General features: G+C 36.7%; 1 protein-coding gene and 1 non-coding gene across 13 annotated transcripts in view; one reads left to right on the top strand and one right to left on the bottom strand.

Moving 5' to 3' along the window:
• LOC105484407 (proline rich coiled-coil 2C) overlaps positions 1-16,888 on the bottom strand; it is a 106,477-nt gene that overhangs the window by 66,932 nt on the left and 22,657 nt on the right. For 8 of the 12 annotated variants that reach the window (XM_011745950.3, XM_011745953.2, XM_011745947.2 and 5 more), the window contains exons 2-10: positions 14,381-14,549; positions 13,427-13,604; positions 11,974-12,083; positions 10,760-10,885; positions 8,482-8,705; positions 3,934-4,016; positions 2,839-2,972; positions 2,671-2,758; positions 1,242-1,386 (exon numbers count right to left, since the gene is read on the bottom strand). In XM_011745950.3, coding sequence (XP_011744252.1) covers positions 1,242-1,386; positions 2,671-2,758; positions 2,839-2,972; positions 3,934-4,016; positions 8,482-8,705; positions 10,760-10,885; positions 11,974-12,083; positions 13,427-13,604; positions 14,381-14,492 — 1,200 coding nt within the window. In that variant the 5' untranslated portion in view covers positions 14,493-14,549. The remainder of the gene's footprint in view (positions 1-1,241; positions 1,387-2,670; positions 2,759-2,838; positions 2,973-3,933; positions 4,017-8,481; positions 8,706-10,759; positions 10,886-11,973; positions 12,084-13,426; positions 13,605-14,380; positions 14,550-16,888) is intronic. The other 4 variants (XM_011745956.2, XM_011745949.3, XM_011745952.3 and 1 more) reach the window with 2 other exon arrangements.
• LOC112427268 (U6 spliceosomal RNA) lies at positions 6,352-6,455 on the top strand. Its single transcript, XR_003018774.1, has one exon. It is a non-coding gene; the product is annotated as a U6 spliceosomal RNA (small nuclear RNA).

Raw genomic sequence — 16,888 nt, 5'->3', positions numbered from 1 at the left:
TAAATTTTATTTATGTAAGCTCAATTCGTTTCTAGTGGCAAACTAAAAATATGAGATCTTAAAATCTAAAACATAATGGAACAAAATATATGAAACATTCACTTGCTAATATACATACCACTGTCACAAAAAAAGTCAAAGACATATTCCATCTATTCCTCTATTCTTTCACGAAAAATTCTCATTCCCCATTATGCCAATAAGTAAAAAGTCATACAAAAAATTTTATTAAAATGTTATTTTAAAAATTATTCTTTTTCAGGGTTCATAAATTTATTCTTCAATGGATCATCAATGCCTTAAGATTAAAACCATTGTAGAGCATACATTTTTAAGAAGTGGTTCTTATATAGTCTACCTCTCTCCCATATCAAACTACTTAGAATTTCTTGAATGTGCCATGTTTTCTCATACTTCTCTACATGTGTTTCCACTGCTTATAATAGCTATATTCCCTTTGTATACTGGCTAAATCATGCTTAAGAATTAGCTCAAGTACTTAGTCTTCTGCAGCTTTCTACCTTAAATGAGTTCTCGAAGAATTTATTTTGTACCCTCTATGATTATGCTACTTAGTCACACTTCTTACTGACTTTTTTTCCTGTCTAAGAAACTGTTAGCTACCTCCTTTTAGCCCTCAGAAGGGACAAGTTCCTCCATCTATTTTGTATGAATCCAACAAATACATGCTAATTATACTGATTCCTTAATAAAGAGATAAGCGGACTCCCTTGAAAGTAGCCCTTTTTATTCCCAGTTTATAATGCATCTTTTGCAACCGTTTACCATCTCAGAAGTAGGTTCAAATATCTGTTGCACACACATTTCCCTTCATTCACAATGTTCTTCAAAATGATTCAGACTTTAGATGTCCCTACTCACTATGTGATTTGCCTACAGATAGTGTACCATTCACACAAAAAGAATGACTAGTATTTAAGTATTCAATAAACCGTAAAGCACTTCAGCAATGCTTATTTTATTTTAGAAAAATGTCATCCCTACACTTTGCTATGACTGAGCTGTATCATAAGGTGAAAAGGGTGAAGCTTTAGTTTTCACTTGATAATTTTAGCTACTCTACTGATAATTCCGGTTAAATGCAACAAAAATTATGATAGATTCAAGACTATTCAAGAAAAAATACACAGTTCCCTTTTCCTAAGTCCCATTCCACTCAGTGATAAGACTAATTCAAGATAATCCTTGAAATAACAAGGATCTCCATGAGTCCAACAAACCTGATTAAATGAAGGTCCTTTCCCAAAGGGAACTTTTGCTACTGATGGTTGGGCAGGTATTTGAGAAGATGATTTAGCGTTGGAAACTTCATCCGCTTCTTTTTTGTTTTCATTGTTTTCAGAGGCTTTTGAACCTTGATCCTCACTGAAAAATCAAAATGCAGAAGAAATAAAGTGGACCAACTTACCGTAAGTACATACATTTTTTTTGGCAATTAAAAAAAATTATTTCGGTATGGTTTCCCGGGGGGAATGTATTAAGGAATGAGATGCGTATGTGACCTACTAGTGCTAATTTCTTCTTTCAATAAATATATACTATGAAAGTGCAATACAGTATTTGTCAAATCTAAACACACACGTCAGGCATATATCCTGGCCAAAGAATATAATCACATAATTTCCTATCTCCTCTATCTAAGAAATATAATCCAAATATAACTGGGTAATATTGGAATTATTATTTAACTGCATTCTAATTTATTCTGATTTAATAAAAAGATAAACTACAGTATTTTTTCAAAGCCACAGCAAATCACAGGTATCTCTTACATGATCATAAAACGATTGTTTGTCACAATGCCATAACTGAAAAATTATGTCAAATGTGCTTACAAACTTTCATATATTTTAAAAGCCCAACATTTATGATATATAACCCATATATTCCTGACTGGTGCTCCAATATTCCAGAATGAAGGAAAAAGAAACAAAAAACTCCCCATTTTCTAAGGCCCTAATGCAGTTTACTAAGTTTTAAGAAATCGAGGACCTGAAGCAGCTGTAGTTACCCAGGGAATTATTCTCCAATTTTATAAATATGGATCAGGCCAAGCAAGTAACAGTTTAAAATTGTTCCTAATACCAATTCTCAAAAGATCTCCAAACTAGGTGCTAAATACCTAAATATCTTTTTTTGAGATACAGTCTTGCTCTGTCACCCAGACTGGAGTGCAGTGGCATGATCTCAGCTCAATGCAACCTCCGCCTCCCAGATTCAAGTGGTTCTCCTGCCTCAGCCTCCTGAGTAGCTGGGATTATAGGCATGTGCCACCACACCTGGATAATTTTTGTATTTTTAGTAGAGACAGGGTTTCACCATGTTGGCCAAGCTGGTCTTGAGCTCCTGACCTCAAGTGATCTGCCTGCCTCGGACTCCCAAAGTGCTGGGATTACAGACATGAGCCACTGCATCCGGCCCTAAAAGTTTTTAAAATTAACTTTCTTGAGACGCAACACATTTTAATTAATGGATTAGCTGTATACTGTATTAATCTAGCTCATTAATCACCTTCTATTTAGTAAAACTTCAGAGAATATATAAATTCTACAAATAACAATTGTCTGTTAATAAAGCCTCTCTGCATAAGTAGTTAATATTGTATCAACAAATTTCATACTGTTATTAGTAAAACATACCACAACTTACCTGTTATTCTCTTTAGGACTGTTACTTCCTTGTTCATCATCATCACTGAAATTCAGTTGCTCTGTATAATCTACTTCCATCTGAGCACCTATTAAATTAAGGAAAACTCAGACTGGCTGCTTGAAAGCATCTAACAATTTAAAGCACTTAATTAATTTTGCCTCTTACCTGCCCAACCCTCATCAGCTTCAGCATCTAGGTTATCAAATTTATCAAGCTCCTTCAGTTCTGATGCACTAAGAATGGATGGGCGTTCAGGCTCTGAGGCCCATGAAGGAGGTGGGCCTCTTCCTCGGAGGCCTCTAATGAAAGGCAGGTCATGGAAAAGACACAAAAGTTTATGATACTAAATTGGGAGAATACTAAAAGATTGGAATTTAGTTCATTTCGACATTAGTGTTTTCTACACCAAGATATATAATATGTTCTGCATTGACGTGTATGAAAAAATTAATATTAATACGTAATTATAGGATAATACGTAACTCTTAAGTAACAGCTGACACAGTTTTTAAGAATTCTCAAACATTTAAGATAAAACAAATATATGCTAAAGGATAACAATATGAATAAAACTAACTTCAAAACACATAATTTTGAGGAAAATAATTCAAGAGGATGATCAAGTCTCACATAATAAGCCAAAAAAAAAAAAAGGGGGGGGAGTCCATAACATGAAAGGAAGAGGAGAAAAACAAGTGTCATCAATTTTAGGACCATGGTTTTCAGTTTTCTTTTTTTTCGAGACGGAGTCTCGCTCTGTCGCCCAGGCTAGAGTGCAGTGGCACAATCTCGGCTCACTGCAACCTCCGCCTGCCAGGTTCAAGCAATTCTCCTGCCTCAGCCTCCCGAGTAGCTGGGATTACAGGTGCACACCACCATGTCCGGCCAATTTTTTGTATTTTTTTTTTAGTAGAAACAGCATTTCACCATGCTGGCCAGGCTGGCCTTGAACTCCTGACCTCCTGTGATCCACCCACCTTGGCCTCCCAAAGTGCTGGGATTACAAGGTTGAGCCACTGTGCCCGGCCTGGTTTTCAGTTTTCAAAATCCTATGTAAATTAATTTAAATGTTTAAAAGAATGAATTATATCTGGTCTGTCTTATAAGAGTTAGCCAATTATTTATTAATGACAACTGTACTGTGAGGACAGGAAAACGATCAATTACACAACTCAAAATCACACAATCCACTCCACCTTTAGGAAATCTTAACAAGCATATACATATTACTTACAGACTTTAATCATTTAATAGCCTTACTTGTTTCCTTCAGATAAAGAAGGTGGGAATCTCATGGGACCATGGAGAGGAGGATATGTCATCCTTGGATACTGCTGAAACATCTGAATGAAGGAAACAAAAAATTTTGATAAATTTAGCAACCCAGTTATTTTAAAAAATTATATATATCTATATATACACACACACATAAATACATAAAAATCTGAGCCTAGGCCTGAAGTTATAATTTATAGAAACAATGATTAAAATGAATAAAACTATTAATGACTGTTACCTGCTAGCATAGATCATCATTCATCCTCAATAGCAACCCATTTCCAAGGCCATTGCCTCTACCAACTCTTTACAAATAGAATAACTAGAGCACATCATATGAAAGACTTCTGCATTATATTGATAAAATTACATTAAAGTAATTGTATTAACAAGGTATGTACACATTAAAGTAACTGTATCGAGATATGTAATGTAAAATTGCATTAAAGTAACTGTATCAATAAGATATAAATTACATTAAAGTAACTGCATCAACAGGATATATACACACATGTACCCCAGCAAACAGCAAAGTGAAAATATTCGAAAAGCAGATGCTATAGGCCTTTCTCCATAAGCAGGAGTAGAATAATTAGAGGCAGATTTGTGGATAAGGAGGATAACATCAGTCCCCAGCCCCAGCACCTCAAATAGAAAAAAGTAGGGGTAGCAGGGGTAGGGAAGAAGAACTCAGTTCAGATAAAATTAAGGGACAGTCCACAATCCAAGGAACTGAGTTGGAAAAGGGGGACAGAGAGCTACCCAAAAATTTTCTACGGATATGGCATAGGTGAATTCTCAATCAAATTACTGCACAAATGATCATTATAAACAGTCCCAAACAGGTCCAGATATTATTCTCTGTAGGAACTTGGCTCTGGGAAACTAAACTTAAGAGGAGACATAAGATAGATTCTGAGAACAAATAACACCAAGGGATTCATCCTATGATTTTGAAGGGAGGAAGTGTCAAAGAATAGCTTGGTCATTTACTATTTGCTTATATCCAAGTAAAATTATGTAAATAATATGAAATTATATTACTGTAAAAACACAATTTATATCCTAAAATAGAAGACTAGTTTTTCTAAAAAGAAAGTAGTAACTATGTGTTAGATAAGAAAATTACCTTACATTTGAAGCAAGGATGTTTATATGATTATGCTGTCTAAAGATGAAAATTCTGGGCCAGGTGCAGTGGCTCACACCTGCAATCCCAGCACTTTGGGAGGCCGAGGTGGGTGGATCACTAGGTCAGGAGATGGAGACCATCCTGGCTAACATGGTGAAACCCTGTCTCTACTAAAAATACAAAAAAACTAGCTGGGTGTGGTGGGTGCGCCTGTAGTCCCAGTTACTCAGGACGCTGAGACACGAGAATCACTTGACCCCAGGAGGCAGAGGTTGCAGTGAGCTGAGATAGCACCACTGCACTCCAGCCTGGCACCAGAGTGAGACTTTGACTTTAAAAAAAAAAAAAAAAAGAAAGAAAGAAGAAGAAAGAAAAAGAAGAAATTTCTCTTAAGTCAGTTGAAGCAATGTTAATTAAGCCCAGCAACAGCTGAAACTCAGCTGGGGAAACTTTGAGGGATACTCTGGAGAATTTTCAGTAGCATCACACTTCTATACTGAAGTTAATAAAGACACTACTGGAGGCATATGTTCATAGCTAAAGCTGCATTAAATACTTCATCTGGTCATTCCAGGCATAATTTCATGTGGTCTTAAATGCTTAACGTCTAGGAATTTGCCAGAAAATTCATTATAGAAACAAATTTTAAATTCTCAGTATATAGTAGTGATATTTAAATGTTTTTGTTAATTAGCAGAACACATTATTCAAATATAATCGCTGATGAAAGTGGGAATGATGCCCACTTGGTCTCCCCTCTTTCCTAGCCTACCCTCTCACCTGAAAGTTCAGGGATCTTTGGTAGCGCAAATTGAAAATGATTAGGAAAAAAGGAATTTTTTTTCCTACCCATTTCTAATGGGTATAAATCATTTTTCAAGGCCAGGTCAGCATACTCCTAAACTTCTTTTAGGAAAACATTTAACGGTCAGGCACAGTGGTTGACACGTGTAATCCCAGCACTTTGGGAAGCCAAGGAGGATAGATCACCTGAAGTCAGGAGATCAAGACTAGCCCAGCTAACATGGTGACACCCTGTCTCTACTAAAAATACAAAAATTAGCTGGGTGTGGTGGCGTGCCCCTGTAATCCCAGCTACTTGGAAGGTTGAGGCAGGAGAATCACTTGAACCTGGGAGGTGGAGGCTGCAGTGAGCCGAGATGGTGCCACTGCACTCCAGCCTGGGCATCAGAGCAAAAAACATTTAACAAGTAATTGTACTTAATCATTCATTTCCCTCTGTTAGTCTAGAATGATTAAAAATAGTAATGTATATGCTCACTTTGGCAGCAAAATTGGAAGAATATAGAGAAGATCAGCACAGTCCCTGCATAAAAATAGCATGCAAATTTATGAAGCATTCCATATTTTAAAATAACACCACCAATATGAAGGAATGGAAAGTATGATGGATATTTAGGATTCAAATATTAGAAGTTAAACAAACTAAATAAATATGACCTAGATTTTTGTTTCCTATGAGAGTAATGAGTCTCCTGGAAAAGTAAATGTATGTATCCAGGCACATGTGACTTGCTTTACAACTTTACATTGGGCTGACAGTAAACAAAGAATGAGGACACCAAATCTAACTAATAATTTAGAAAATGTGGCAGGAGGGCAGGGGTGGGTGTAAGAGTATGTATTAAATGTAACTAAAGATAGAATCAACAAAATCCAAAATCTGAGGAACTTTACAGGTTAACAAATTAAAACAGATAAGCACCAAAGGAAACAGGAGATGGAGATATCTGTAGGTAACAAGATTCTTAAAAGAAGTATGAACCAATCTCAAGGAATGGATGTTGCCTGTATCCTAATTATGAGACAATTACTGGGACACTAACATAATATTCAAGAATATCAAGGAATTAGTTTTCTTTTAAGGTATGATAACAGCATTGCAAACTTTCTCCCCAAGTCTTTATCCTTTAAAATAGAAATATTTACTGATGAAATATTTAATATTTACTAAATATTTAATATTTACTAAAATAGAAATATCTTGGATTTGCTTTCGTAATCCAAAGTGGTAGGAAAAGAGCAGCCATGGTGACTCACACCTGTAATCCCAGCACTTCGGGAGGCTGAGGTGGGTGGATCACTTGAGGTTAGGAGTTCAAGACCAGCCTTGCCAACATGGCAAAATTGTCTCTACTAAAAATACAAAAATTAGCCAGGTATGGTAGTGGGCGGCTATAATCCCAGTTACTTAAGGAGGCTAAGGCAGGAGAATTGCTTGAACCTAGGAGGCAGAGGTTGCAGTGAGCCGAGATCATGCCACTGCACTATAGCCTGGGTGACAGAGCGAGACTCTGTTTCCAAAAAGAAAAGTGGTGGGAAAAGAGGCAGATTCACTGCACTGTTATCTTTATTTTTGCAGATGTTTAAAACTTTCCATTAAAAAAAAGTTTAAAGGCCAGGCGAGATGGCTCATGTCTGTAATCCCAACACTCTGAAGGGCCAAAGTGGGCAGACTACTTGAGGCCAGGAGTTCAAAACCAGCCTTGCCAACATGGCAAAACCCCAACTCTACTTAAAAACAAACAAACAAACAAACAAACAAAAAAACAGGCGTGGTGGCACATGCCTGTAATTCCAGCTACTCAGGAGGCCGAGGCACAAGAACTGCTTGAACCCAGGGGGCAGAGGTTGCAGTGAGCTGAGATCACACCACTGCACTCCAGCCTGGGCAAAAGAGCAAGACTCTGTCTCCAAAAAAACAAAACAAAAAAAAGTTTGACAAAAATATTAAAAGCACACAAATAAAAACCTTGAAACTACAGCAAGTGTTCTTTATCTTTTTTTCCATGAACCACCCCTTTGGCAGTCTGATGAATCCTATGGACTTCCTCTCAGGAAAACATTTTAAATGCATAATGTAAAATACAAAAATATTGCAAAGAAAAACAATTATATTAAACAGAATTTTAGTGTAATTGTTCTCTGTATTTACAAAATAAATCTGTGGTATGGTAATGTATGTGTTTATTAGATCATTATCTATGGGTCTAATAATTATTTTGAAGTAATGTTGAATGTAATGTGATATGAAAATATCTACAATCTCTGTTAATAATAAAGACACTGCTGATAGTTCTGTGATTTGTTTCCTATATGGTACAACTACACTTACCCAAATAAAACAGCTAGGTGGTTTTGCTAAGAAACACTGCTTGGTAACCAGTTTCCCGGATAGCCCAAATGATCTCTATCTTCTGGTATTTACACCACGTGTAGTCCCTTCTCACAATACACCATACAATAAAAGAAAATGCTAATTTTTAGTTAGATGTTAACGAAAATAAAGACCTAAACTTTTCCCTGTAACAATTCGCTCCTCGGACCCCAGATCAAAAGCCTCTTGTTTGACTGCTTGTTCATTTAACAATACTCACATAAGGAGGCATCATAGCTCTATACTGGGAAGCGAGAGCAGCCTGCTGTCCATTCAGTTTAGCCTGTGGAGGACCACAAGCTATCCTCTTTTCCACCACTTTGAGGATATCATTTTGCTCTGATGTTCCAGCTATGCTTTCATCCTGGCCAGGGAGCTTTTCATCTTGATCAGATGACGAAGGTGAGCCAGCAGCCTTACCACCATCTCTCCAACAAGCAACATCTAGTATGGAAGCAGAGAAAAAAGGAAAAAGATAAAAATCTGAAAATGGAACAAAGTGAAACCAAACCAGGCACATTTCAGGAACATGAAAGCAAGTAAGCAGAGTGAAAGAGCAGGAAAAGTCTAATCCAGGTCCCACTAATGCTTTCAAGGTGTTTGGGTAGTAGTGACTTCCAAAGTGGAGAGGATGTACCTCAGAGGGTGTCACCACAAGCAAATACTGGGGTGGGAGAAGAAAATATTAGAACTTCTCTATGAGGCTTTAACAATATTTGGTATAGAGATGAAAATCTGCTCTCCCTATATCAGATGGCCATGTTTCAGAGTGACACACCTGAGGTTTCCTGAGGGAAGGAAGATGGGACTTCTACAATCTGGAAGGGTTGACAGTGATATTCTCATTTGTCTGTTTCCAGTATATCATTGCTAGTTACAGATGCCCCCAAGTGAACGGACTGTGTGAAATTATCTGGTGTAACTACACTTAACCAAATAAAACAGCTAGGTGGTTTTGCTAAGAAACACTGCATGGTAACCAGTCTCCTGGATAGCCCAAATTATCTTTATCTTCTGGTATTTACACTATGTGTAGTCTCTTCTCACAATATAGCAGGGTTGGTCTGTGTAACCTGTAGAATATGGCAGAAGTGATAGCATGTCCCTTTCCAGATTAAGTTATTAAAGACTGTGGGCTTCTGTCTTGGGTGGAGGATATCTGTCTCTCATCATTTATTCTGCAAAAGCCATGTCATAAGCAGCCCCACTAAGAGACCATGAAAGTAAAGAGCCAATAGCTACACCAGTTTGGAAGTATAGCCCCAGTCAAGTCATCTTTAGACAGCTTAACTGCAGCTTTGAGAGAGGAGTCCCTTGGCCAGAACCTCAAGCTAAGCTGATCCTGGATTCCTGACCTTCAGATACAGTGGGATATCATAAGTATAGTTCAGTTTGTTGTTTTACATTGCTAAATTTGTTATGCAGCAATAGATAACTGAAAATTCAACTGAACAAGAAAAGAGGAGTTGGCACATCTATTTCTAATACAAATGCACCAACCACATTATGACGCTTGAAAAATAAAAATAAAATTTAGATTTATTTAGATCTGATAAGAGCCAAAAAATATAAAATATATCAGGTTATTAGAAATACGGAATTTGTGCCGGGCACGGTGGCTCACGCCTGTAATCCCAGCACTTTGGGAGGCCGAGGCGGGCAGATCACGCGGTCAGGAGATCGAGACCATCCTGGCTAACATGGCAAAACCCCATCTCTACTAAAAATATAAAAAATTAGCCGGGCGTGGTCACGGGCGCCTGTAGTCCCAGCTACTCGAGAGGCTGAGGCTGACGCAGGAGAATGGCGTGAACCCGGGAGGCGGGGCTCGCAGTCAGCCGAGATCGCGCCACTGCACTCCAACCTGGGTGACAAGAGCGAGACTGTCTCAAAAAAAAAAAAAAAGAAATACGGAATTTGTAAACACTTCTGTCATAGATGAACCTCCCCATGTAAACAAGGTACTTTAAGATACTTGGTAATGACAATATGAAGCTATCACAATTAAGAAGACATTTAAAAATCCCTCAAAAATTTTATACTTCTATTTTTAGTTTTTGCTTTGTAATGTACATAAACTATCCCTCACTCTCCAAAATTACTTGTTTCCTCAGTTTGAGCTCAGAAAGTGAGGAATCACCAAATATTAATACAGTATTAAGTATTGCTCAAAACTTGCTCAAAGCTTGCTCAAAAACTTACTAATATAGAAAAGTCCAAACATTGATATACATGAAAGTCACCTGGACATCTTGTTAACATGTAGATTTTGATTTAGTAAGTTGGATGCAAGGCCCAAGATTACACATTTCTAACATGTTCTCAAGTTATGTTGATACTGTCGCTGCAAAAATCACACCTGAGTAGCAAGTGACTATAGTACTAAGTCTGCCTTTTCAAACTAGGCAAATCATACATACAACAGCAAGCAGGAGGTTGTATTGCAAGATAATATACAAATATGATCTCACTTTGTATTAAAGAGAAAGTACTCTTACTTGGTGGGCGTAAACTGGGTCCAGGTCCATAGTTGTCATCATTTGTTTCCTTTTCTTTTTTTTCCTGATCCCCAGCTGCCTGCAGGCTGGGAAATTCTTGCTGAAACTGACTATTCACTTGGATTCCTATAGATTAAAAAAAAAAAAAAAAAAATTAAAGGTAACTTTTATACTGAAGATAATACAAGCCACCCTTCCAGGATAGAGCTCTCTGCCTCTTTCTCGTAAATTATTCCACATTTCAGTGATGACTGTTCATAGCCATAAATCTTTAAAATTCATCTAGACTCCTTTGAAAAGCTAATGATCAGCCATGAGGAGATGAAAGTCTAAGACAGTAATCTTCCAGCACCATTCCAGAGGACTCATTTAAGATGACCATGCAAGTGAAGAGCTTCTCTTGTTTCTCTTTCATTACAACTCCTTACATTTTCAATACCCATCAAATTCCTTTGCTAAGAATTCTCAGAATTCGTTCAAATCATATTACTGAAATAGTGTTTGATGAATAAAGACTCCAAGCTCAAGATGAGGCTAAAATGCCTTTATTTAATTTACTGCTTCATTTACTTTACTTTGATTTAATTTACAGCTGAGATGACTGCACCTCACTATTCACCCAACTTCCTATCTACCTATTTTTTTAAATTAAAAGAGCTAGTTTTATTAGCTTGAGGGCCCAGATCGGTTCTTCCATAGAATGTTTTATAGACAGTCCCTGTTTTGAAAGTAGGAAAACTAAATTCTGCTGGGGATTCCATCATTCCTTGGGGAAAAGGGTAATATTACAGCAGTGGTGCTTTATGGCTACTTTCTAGCTCTTCTCTCAGGAAATCCTGGCAGCATGTCGGAAACAGGAGAAGTTGGGGACACAGTTGAAAAATGAGTATGGTTTCTCACAATCTATGCAATGGCTGGATACTTTGAAGGTACAAGCTTTGCTTGGATATGTAGACGTAAAGATAAAATAATGTGAGGCAGAGGGTATCTTAAAGACTCCTTTTCTTAACCAGTATCATTGACTCGTGCATGGCTCTTGACACTGGAATTTAGCTAGCCCAAGAGATTTTTTAAAAAACCTTTTAAGAGCCTCGAAAGTATATCCTTTAACAATGCTTTATGGCTCTACCAAAACACAGTTCACCCTTTATCTCCTGCGTGGCTGTTCAGTAACTATCAAGCCTAGGCAGTTTCCCCAACTAATGTCCACTTACCATCTCCTTGCCCACCTTGCTTGTTACTGGCCCATGATTTGGGAGCAGGTGCTACTTCTGGGGGAGCTGCAACCCCAGGTTTTGGCTGTGCTGGTGGCACTTCTGGTGTTCTTAAAAAAAAATATGAATCCATTATTTCAGATACTGTACGTGTAAATAAAATCAGTATTGTATTTAAGGTAAATCTGTGTACAAATTATTTTGGCTATATGTTTATTCATTGGTAAATCTCCTATAAATGTTTTCTCTCTGCAACATTCCTTTAAATGATTTATGGCTATTTTTATCCCCTTTCATCTCTGCCTTTGAATAACCCAATGAGATGAGTTTTGCTTGTTTTCCATTTTGTTTAAAAAAAAAAAAAAACCACACACACTTTCAATGGAACATAGTTAACAAATATCTGCTTTGAAGAAGTGAACACTTATAATTAAAAATAGCAGTATAAACATACATACAGTCTGGAATGGTGAAATTAGCTGAGGGCTAAAGCTAAGCAAACTCTCCACCTGGAAGTCAACGGGATCACCACTGTACTTATTACTGTTATTCAAAGAGGTAACAGCAATCTGCCTAATACATTCACGTGAGTAAAAGGTATTTTGAAAGGCTGTACAGTTTTATTCAATTCTTGTAATGAGGTAATGCTTAAAAATAAGAAAGTAGTTAAGACGCTCACAAAATGCAATATACTTCTGGTACACTCATACCTATAACTGACTCAATACTATAAAATAATTTTACTACAGCTAACAAGCATAAGTATGTGATAAATTTCTACAGAAGTAGTCACATTTACTATACAAATCTCCCCAGGCAGGAGTATAGAATTTTGATAAGAGATAGGCAAGAAAACATCAAGTATCCAATGGCTTATCTTATTTTTTAAAATTACCACTATTTAGGCTTGGTCATTCACAATTAGCTAAAAGCCTGGCAAAATCCTTGACACACAGAAGTCTAAATAGTTGTTGAAAGAACGATGACTAAGATGGACACTATTAATTCTATCCTAGCTTTCTTGCTAGAGTATATACAAATTATTACTTGAGCACCTATGAAATATCAGGCAATTTCAATGCTAGAGATACACAGTAAATTGGCAGACAGACACCCTTAGTATCATGAAATTTAGGTATCAGAGTCAACTCTTAATCATATTGGAAAGGGAATACTGGAGTTGGTGGTAGTTAAGAGAAGGGGGAGCCTAATAAAGGCTATGATATAAGCAAGGTTGTGATTTGCAATTGTCATCTGTTCTACCCTGACAAATAGAAATACTTTTAATAGGGAAAATTAACCAAAAGTTACTATAGTAAAAAGACTTTAAAGAGTATAAAATATGTAATATGTAATACAGACAGCATGACACTTAGTAAATAGCAGGTACTCAAACATAAGTTCCCTACAATGAAAGGGGAAGGGCTTCATTCTTTAACAGACTTTGACTCACTTTTCTTCTTCATGTTGCTCTTGTTTTGATGCCCACCCTGTGCCATCTTTAGGTACAATATTTACATTAGGATCATTGCCTTTGTTTTCTGCTTTAAGACTCGGGAGGTTAGCAGGTGGAGGCATACGCCGTGAAATACCGACTTTTCCAAGACTCTGTAATCCATGTCGAGCTGCAACTAAAGATCAATAACATCAACTTTCTTAGAACATCTATTTTATTACCCATATTATTCCTCAAACAATATAGAAAAATAGGAATTAATGCAATCCCTGAATGATTTTCATTCATATATTTTAAGATAATAAGTTGAAAACTAAGCTACAGTTGCAACACAATTCAGTGTCGAAATCAAGCCATTTAACAGCATTTAACAGATTCCTTAAAAATTCTAACAATGCAATTCAATACACTACAGAAAACACTGATAATGCTGATATTTTTTCAGAGAATCTATTTCAAACTCAAAACTTAGAATGTTAGAGAATAAATGTATTGATTTTATGTTCATAAAGAATACTGTTAATATGCCATACATGATTTTCAGTTTTCACTATACTCACTAGGTCACAGTATCTCACACACACACACACACACGAAACATAGGACTTTCTCTAGTCTATAACTAAAAAGATACTAAATTCCCACTAATATATAGGTCTGTGCCTATCAATCTCATTGACTGAGTTTCCCCTTTAGAGCCATACAGTTCTTTTTTCCTGCTGACAACAGAGAAAAACAAAAATATTTTTAAAGGGCTCTATGAAAGTATAAATTTTCCATTACAAGATGTTTATCACACATTCTCTGAAAAACGCGTGCATGCATAAAAGGGCAAATGTAAATAGGGTGGTATTAACTTGGGTACATCCTAGTTTCTCATAGCAGCACGTGTATCACTTATGGTAACAAAACAAACCACGAAAAACATAAGTGTCACTTGATTTTACTCACCTGTGGTTTTCTGTGTTTCTAATGATTTCCCCTTGTAAGTATTAAATAAACTGAGTGTTGCATACTTTTTCCCATCCTTTGCTTTTGTGCTCTGGCCTGACTTCTCCGACATTTCGGTGGAAACTCATCGAGTCCAAAACCTCCTGCCACACCCCTTAAAACCCCAGTCCTTAAGATGTACATGAGAAAGAAAAATAAAGACGAAAAACTCAGTAAATTCAAATGTTCACAGAAATTCAGAAAAAACTTCCCATATCAATAATTTCACAGAACTTTTTAATACTGTCAAATTCCAATAACCAATACACAACAAAATTGATCATAACAAGCTATCATGCACTTGTGAAATATATCAGTTATATATGGTTTATAACTGCTTAACTCTATCATAGAGAATAAGGGTTACAATTCCATGCTGACATGAATAGTTCAAACACAGTGAGCCTATTGAGACTATTTTAAAAAGACATATTATCCAATTTAATATGCTTGAAATGACTGACATCAACCTTTGCACATGGAATCCAAATGACAGGAGGACATCTTCATTCCCCTACATACTACATTCCTAAATCATCAGGCAATATGTACCCAACAAAGCTCTATTAATTTAACAGATTAGAACAGAAACAACATTCTTTGTTCTCTTCATTTTGTAAAAGGTAAAACATCTCACAAACACAAGGTACATAAAAATAACCTATTTCATCGCTGTGGACTAAATATTCAAAAATCAGTATGCATTTTTTTCAAAGCATATATAAAGTTCCCTTACATATGAGAAGTTGTAGAAATAATATTTTCATAAGCATTCAAATATAAAGAGAATCCTCATCTTTAGAGCTAATGTACCCTCATCTTGGTGATGCACCCTAACTTAGATTATTAATAAATAGGAGAAAAAGACAAATTATGTCTCCTACTATTTCCCTTCAATTTAATGAAGTTGTAGACACATATCAAACTAAGGGTTGTTTTTGTTTTTGAGGGGTTAGTGTAGCAGTAGGGTAGAAGATGGCTAATTCTACCACAGAAACAATCAATCGCTAAAAACACTGAGAACTGAAACACGGGAGCCAAAGATAGTATAGAATAGGTATACCACGCAGAAAGCATCAAAGTAAAGCCTATATCCACTTTACTTTTATAAATTTCGTTTCATCTGTTAGTTTTATATTTGTCAATTACAGAATCAGCAGAGACGTCATTTTATATGCATGTAAAATGCCACCCAACGTTTGTATAGTTCCATAAAATTTATCAGGCATTCTCACATCTATTATCTCATTTCAGTCTAACAACTTTATGGTGTAGCTACTATCTTGATTTTTACACATAAAGACTAAATTAGATTGAATTTGAAACCAGGGTGTCGGGTTCAATCCATTACACTGTGCTGCCTCCTCCCACATAACAATGTAGATAACCATTTCGCTTTCCATGTATACATTTACAATAAACCACCCTTCCTTGAGACAACCGGCAACCTGAAAAAAGACTGACCTGCAACCAAAAGGACTACACTAATACAATTTGCCACTACATGTAGAAGAACGTATACAATTAATTATACCCCAAGAGCGCTAATGATGATGATGATGATGTTGTGAAAAGAGAATGTACTACCAAAATCTATGCTATTGGCAAATTTACCAGTAACATGCACAAAGATATAGAAAGAATATTCATCTACAGTGACAAAAGAGAACAGTAAATATTCACTACCTGACAAAATTAAAATTCAAAGAGCTGTTTCATCAGGTGAAAAAAAAAAGGAACTGATGTATCAAGAAAAACAGTCAACTTGCTCAAGTTATTTAACTAAGGATCCTCAAATCTTGGACTTTTCTGAATACCATTACTACTCATGCAACACTCTTGGTGGAGACCCTTTCTGTATGTTAGAAAGCAACATCATGAGAAAAGAACTCCTTAAACTTTCTAGGAGCAAATCTCCAAACCAACCTGTATCTAACATCCAATCTTTCCTTCCTACACCTACTGCTACTGCGGTTCACAGAACCATGTTTCCGGCTGGGCACGATGGCTCACGCCTGTAATCCCAGCACTTTGGGAGGCTGAGGCAGGCGAATCACCTGAGGTCAGGAGTTCAAGACCAGCCTGGCTAACATGGGGAAACCCTGTCTCTACTAAAAATACAAAAATTAGCCAGTCATGGCGGCAGGCGCCTGTAATCCTAGCTACTCGGGAGGCTGAGGCAGGAGAATCACTTGAACCTAGGAGGTGGAGGTTGCAGTGAGCCGAGATCATGAGTACAGCCTGGGTGACAAACTGAGACTCCGTCTCAAAAAAAAAAAAAAAAAAAAAAAAAAAGAACAACGTTTCTGAGACGTGATTCTACAGAAACCATGTTTCTCTAGAAATAGGATAAAAATGAAAATTCTCAGGTCCCAACCCAGACCTACTGACTCAAAACTCTTGAGGAAGGGGCCCAGCATTCTTTACAGCAAGTCTTCCAGACTGATTCTAAGACTTACAAAAATGTTA

Source organism: Macaca nemestrina, chromosome 1, assembly GCF_043159975.1.
Source record: "Macaca nemestrina isolate mMacNem1 chromosome 1, mMacNem.hap1, whole genome shotgun sequence".
Taxonomy (NCBI): domain Eukaryota; kingdom Metazoa; phylum Chordata; class Mammalia; order Primates; family Cercopithecidae; genus Macaca; species Macaca nemestrina.
Note: the sequence above shows the minus strand (reverse complement) of the source record. Positions and strands in the feature narration are given on the sequence as shown.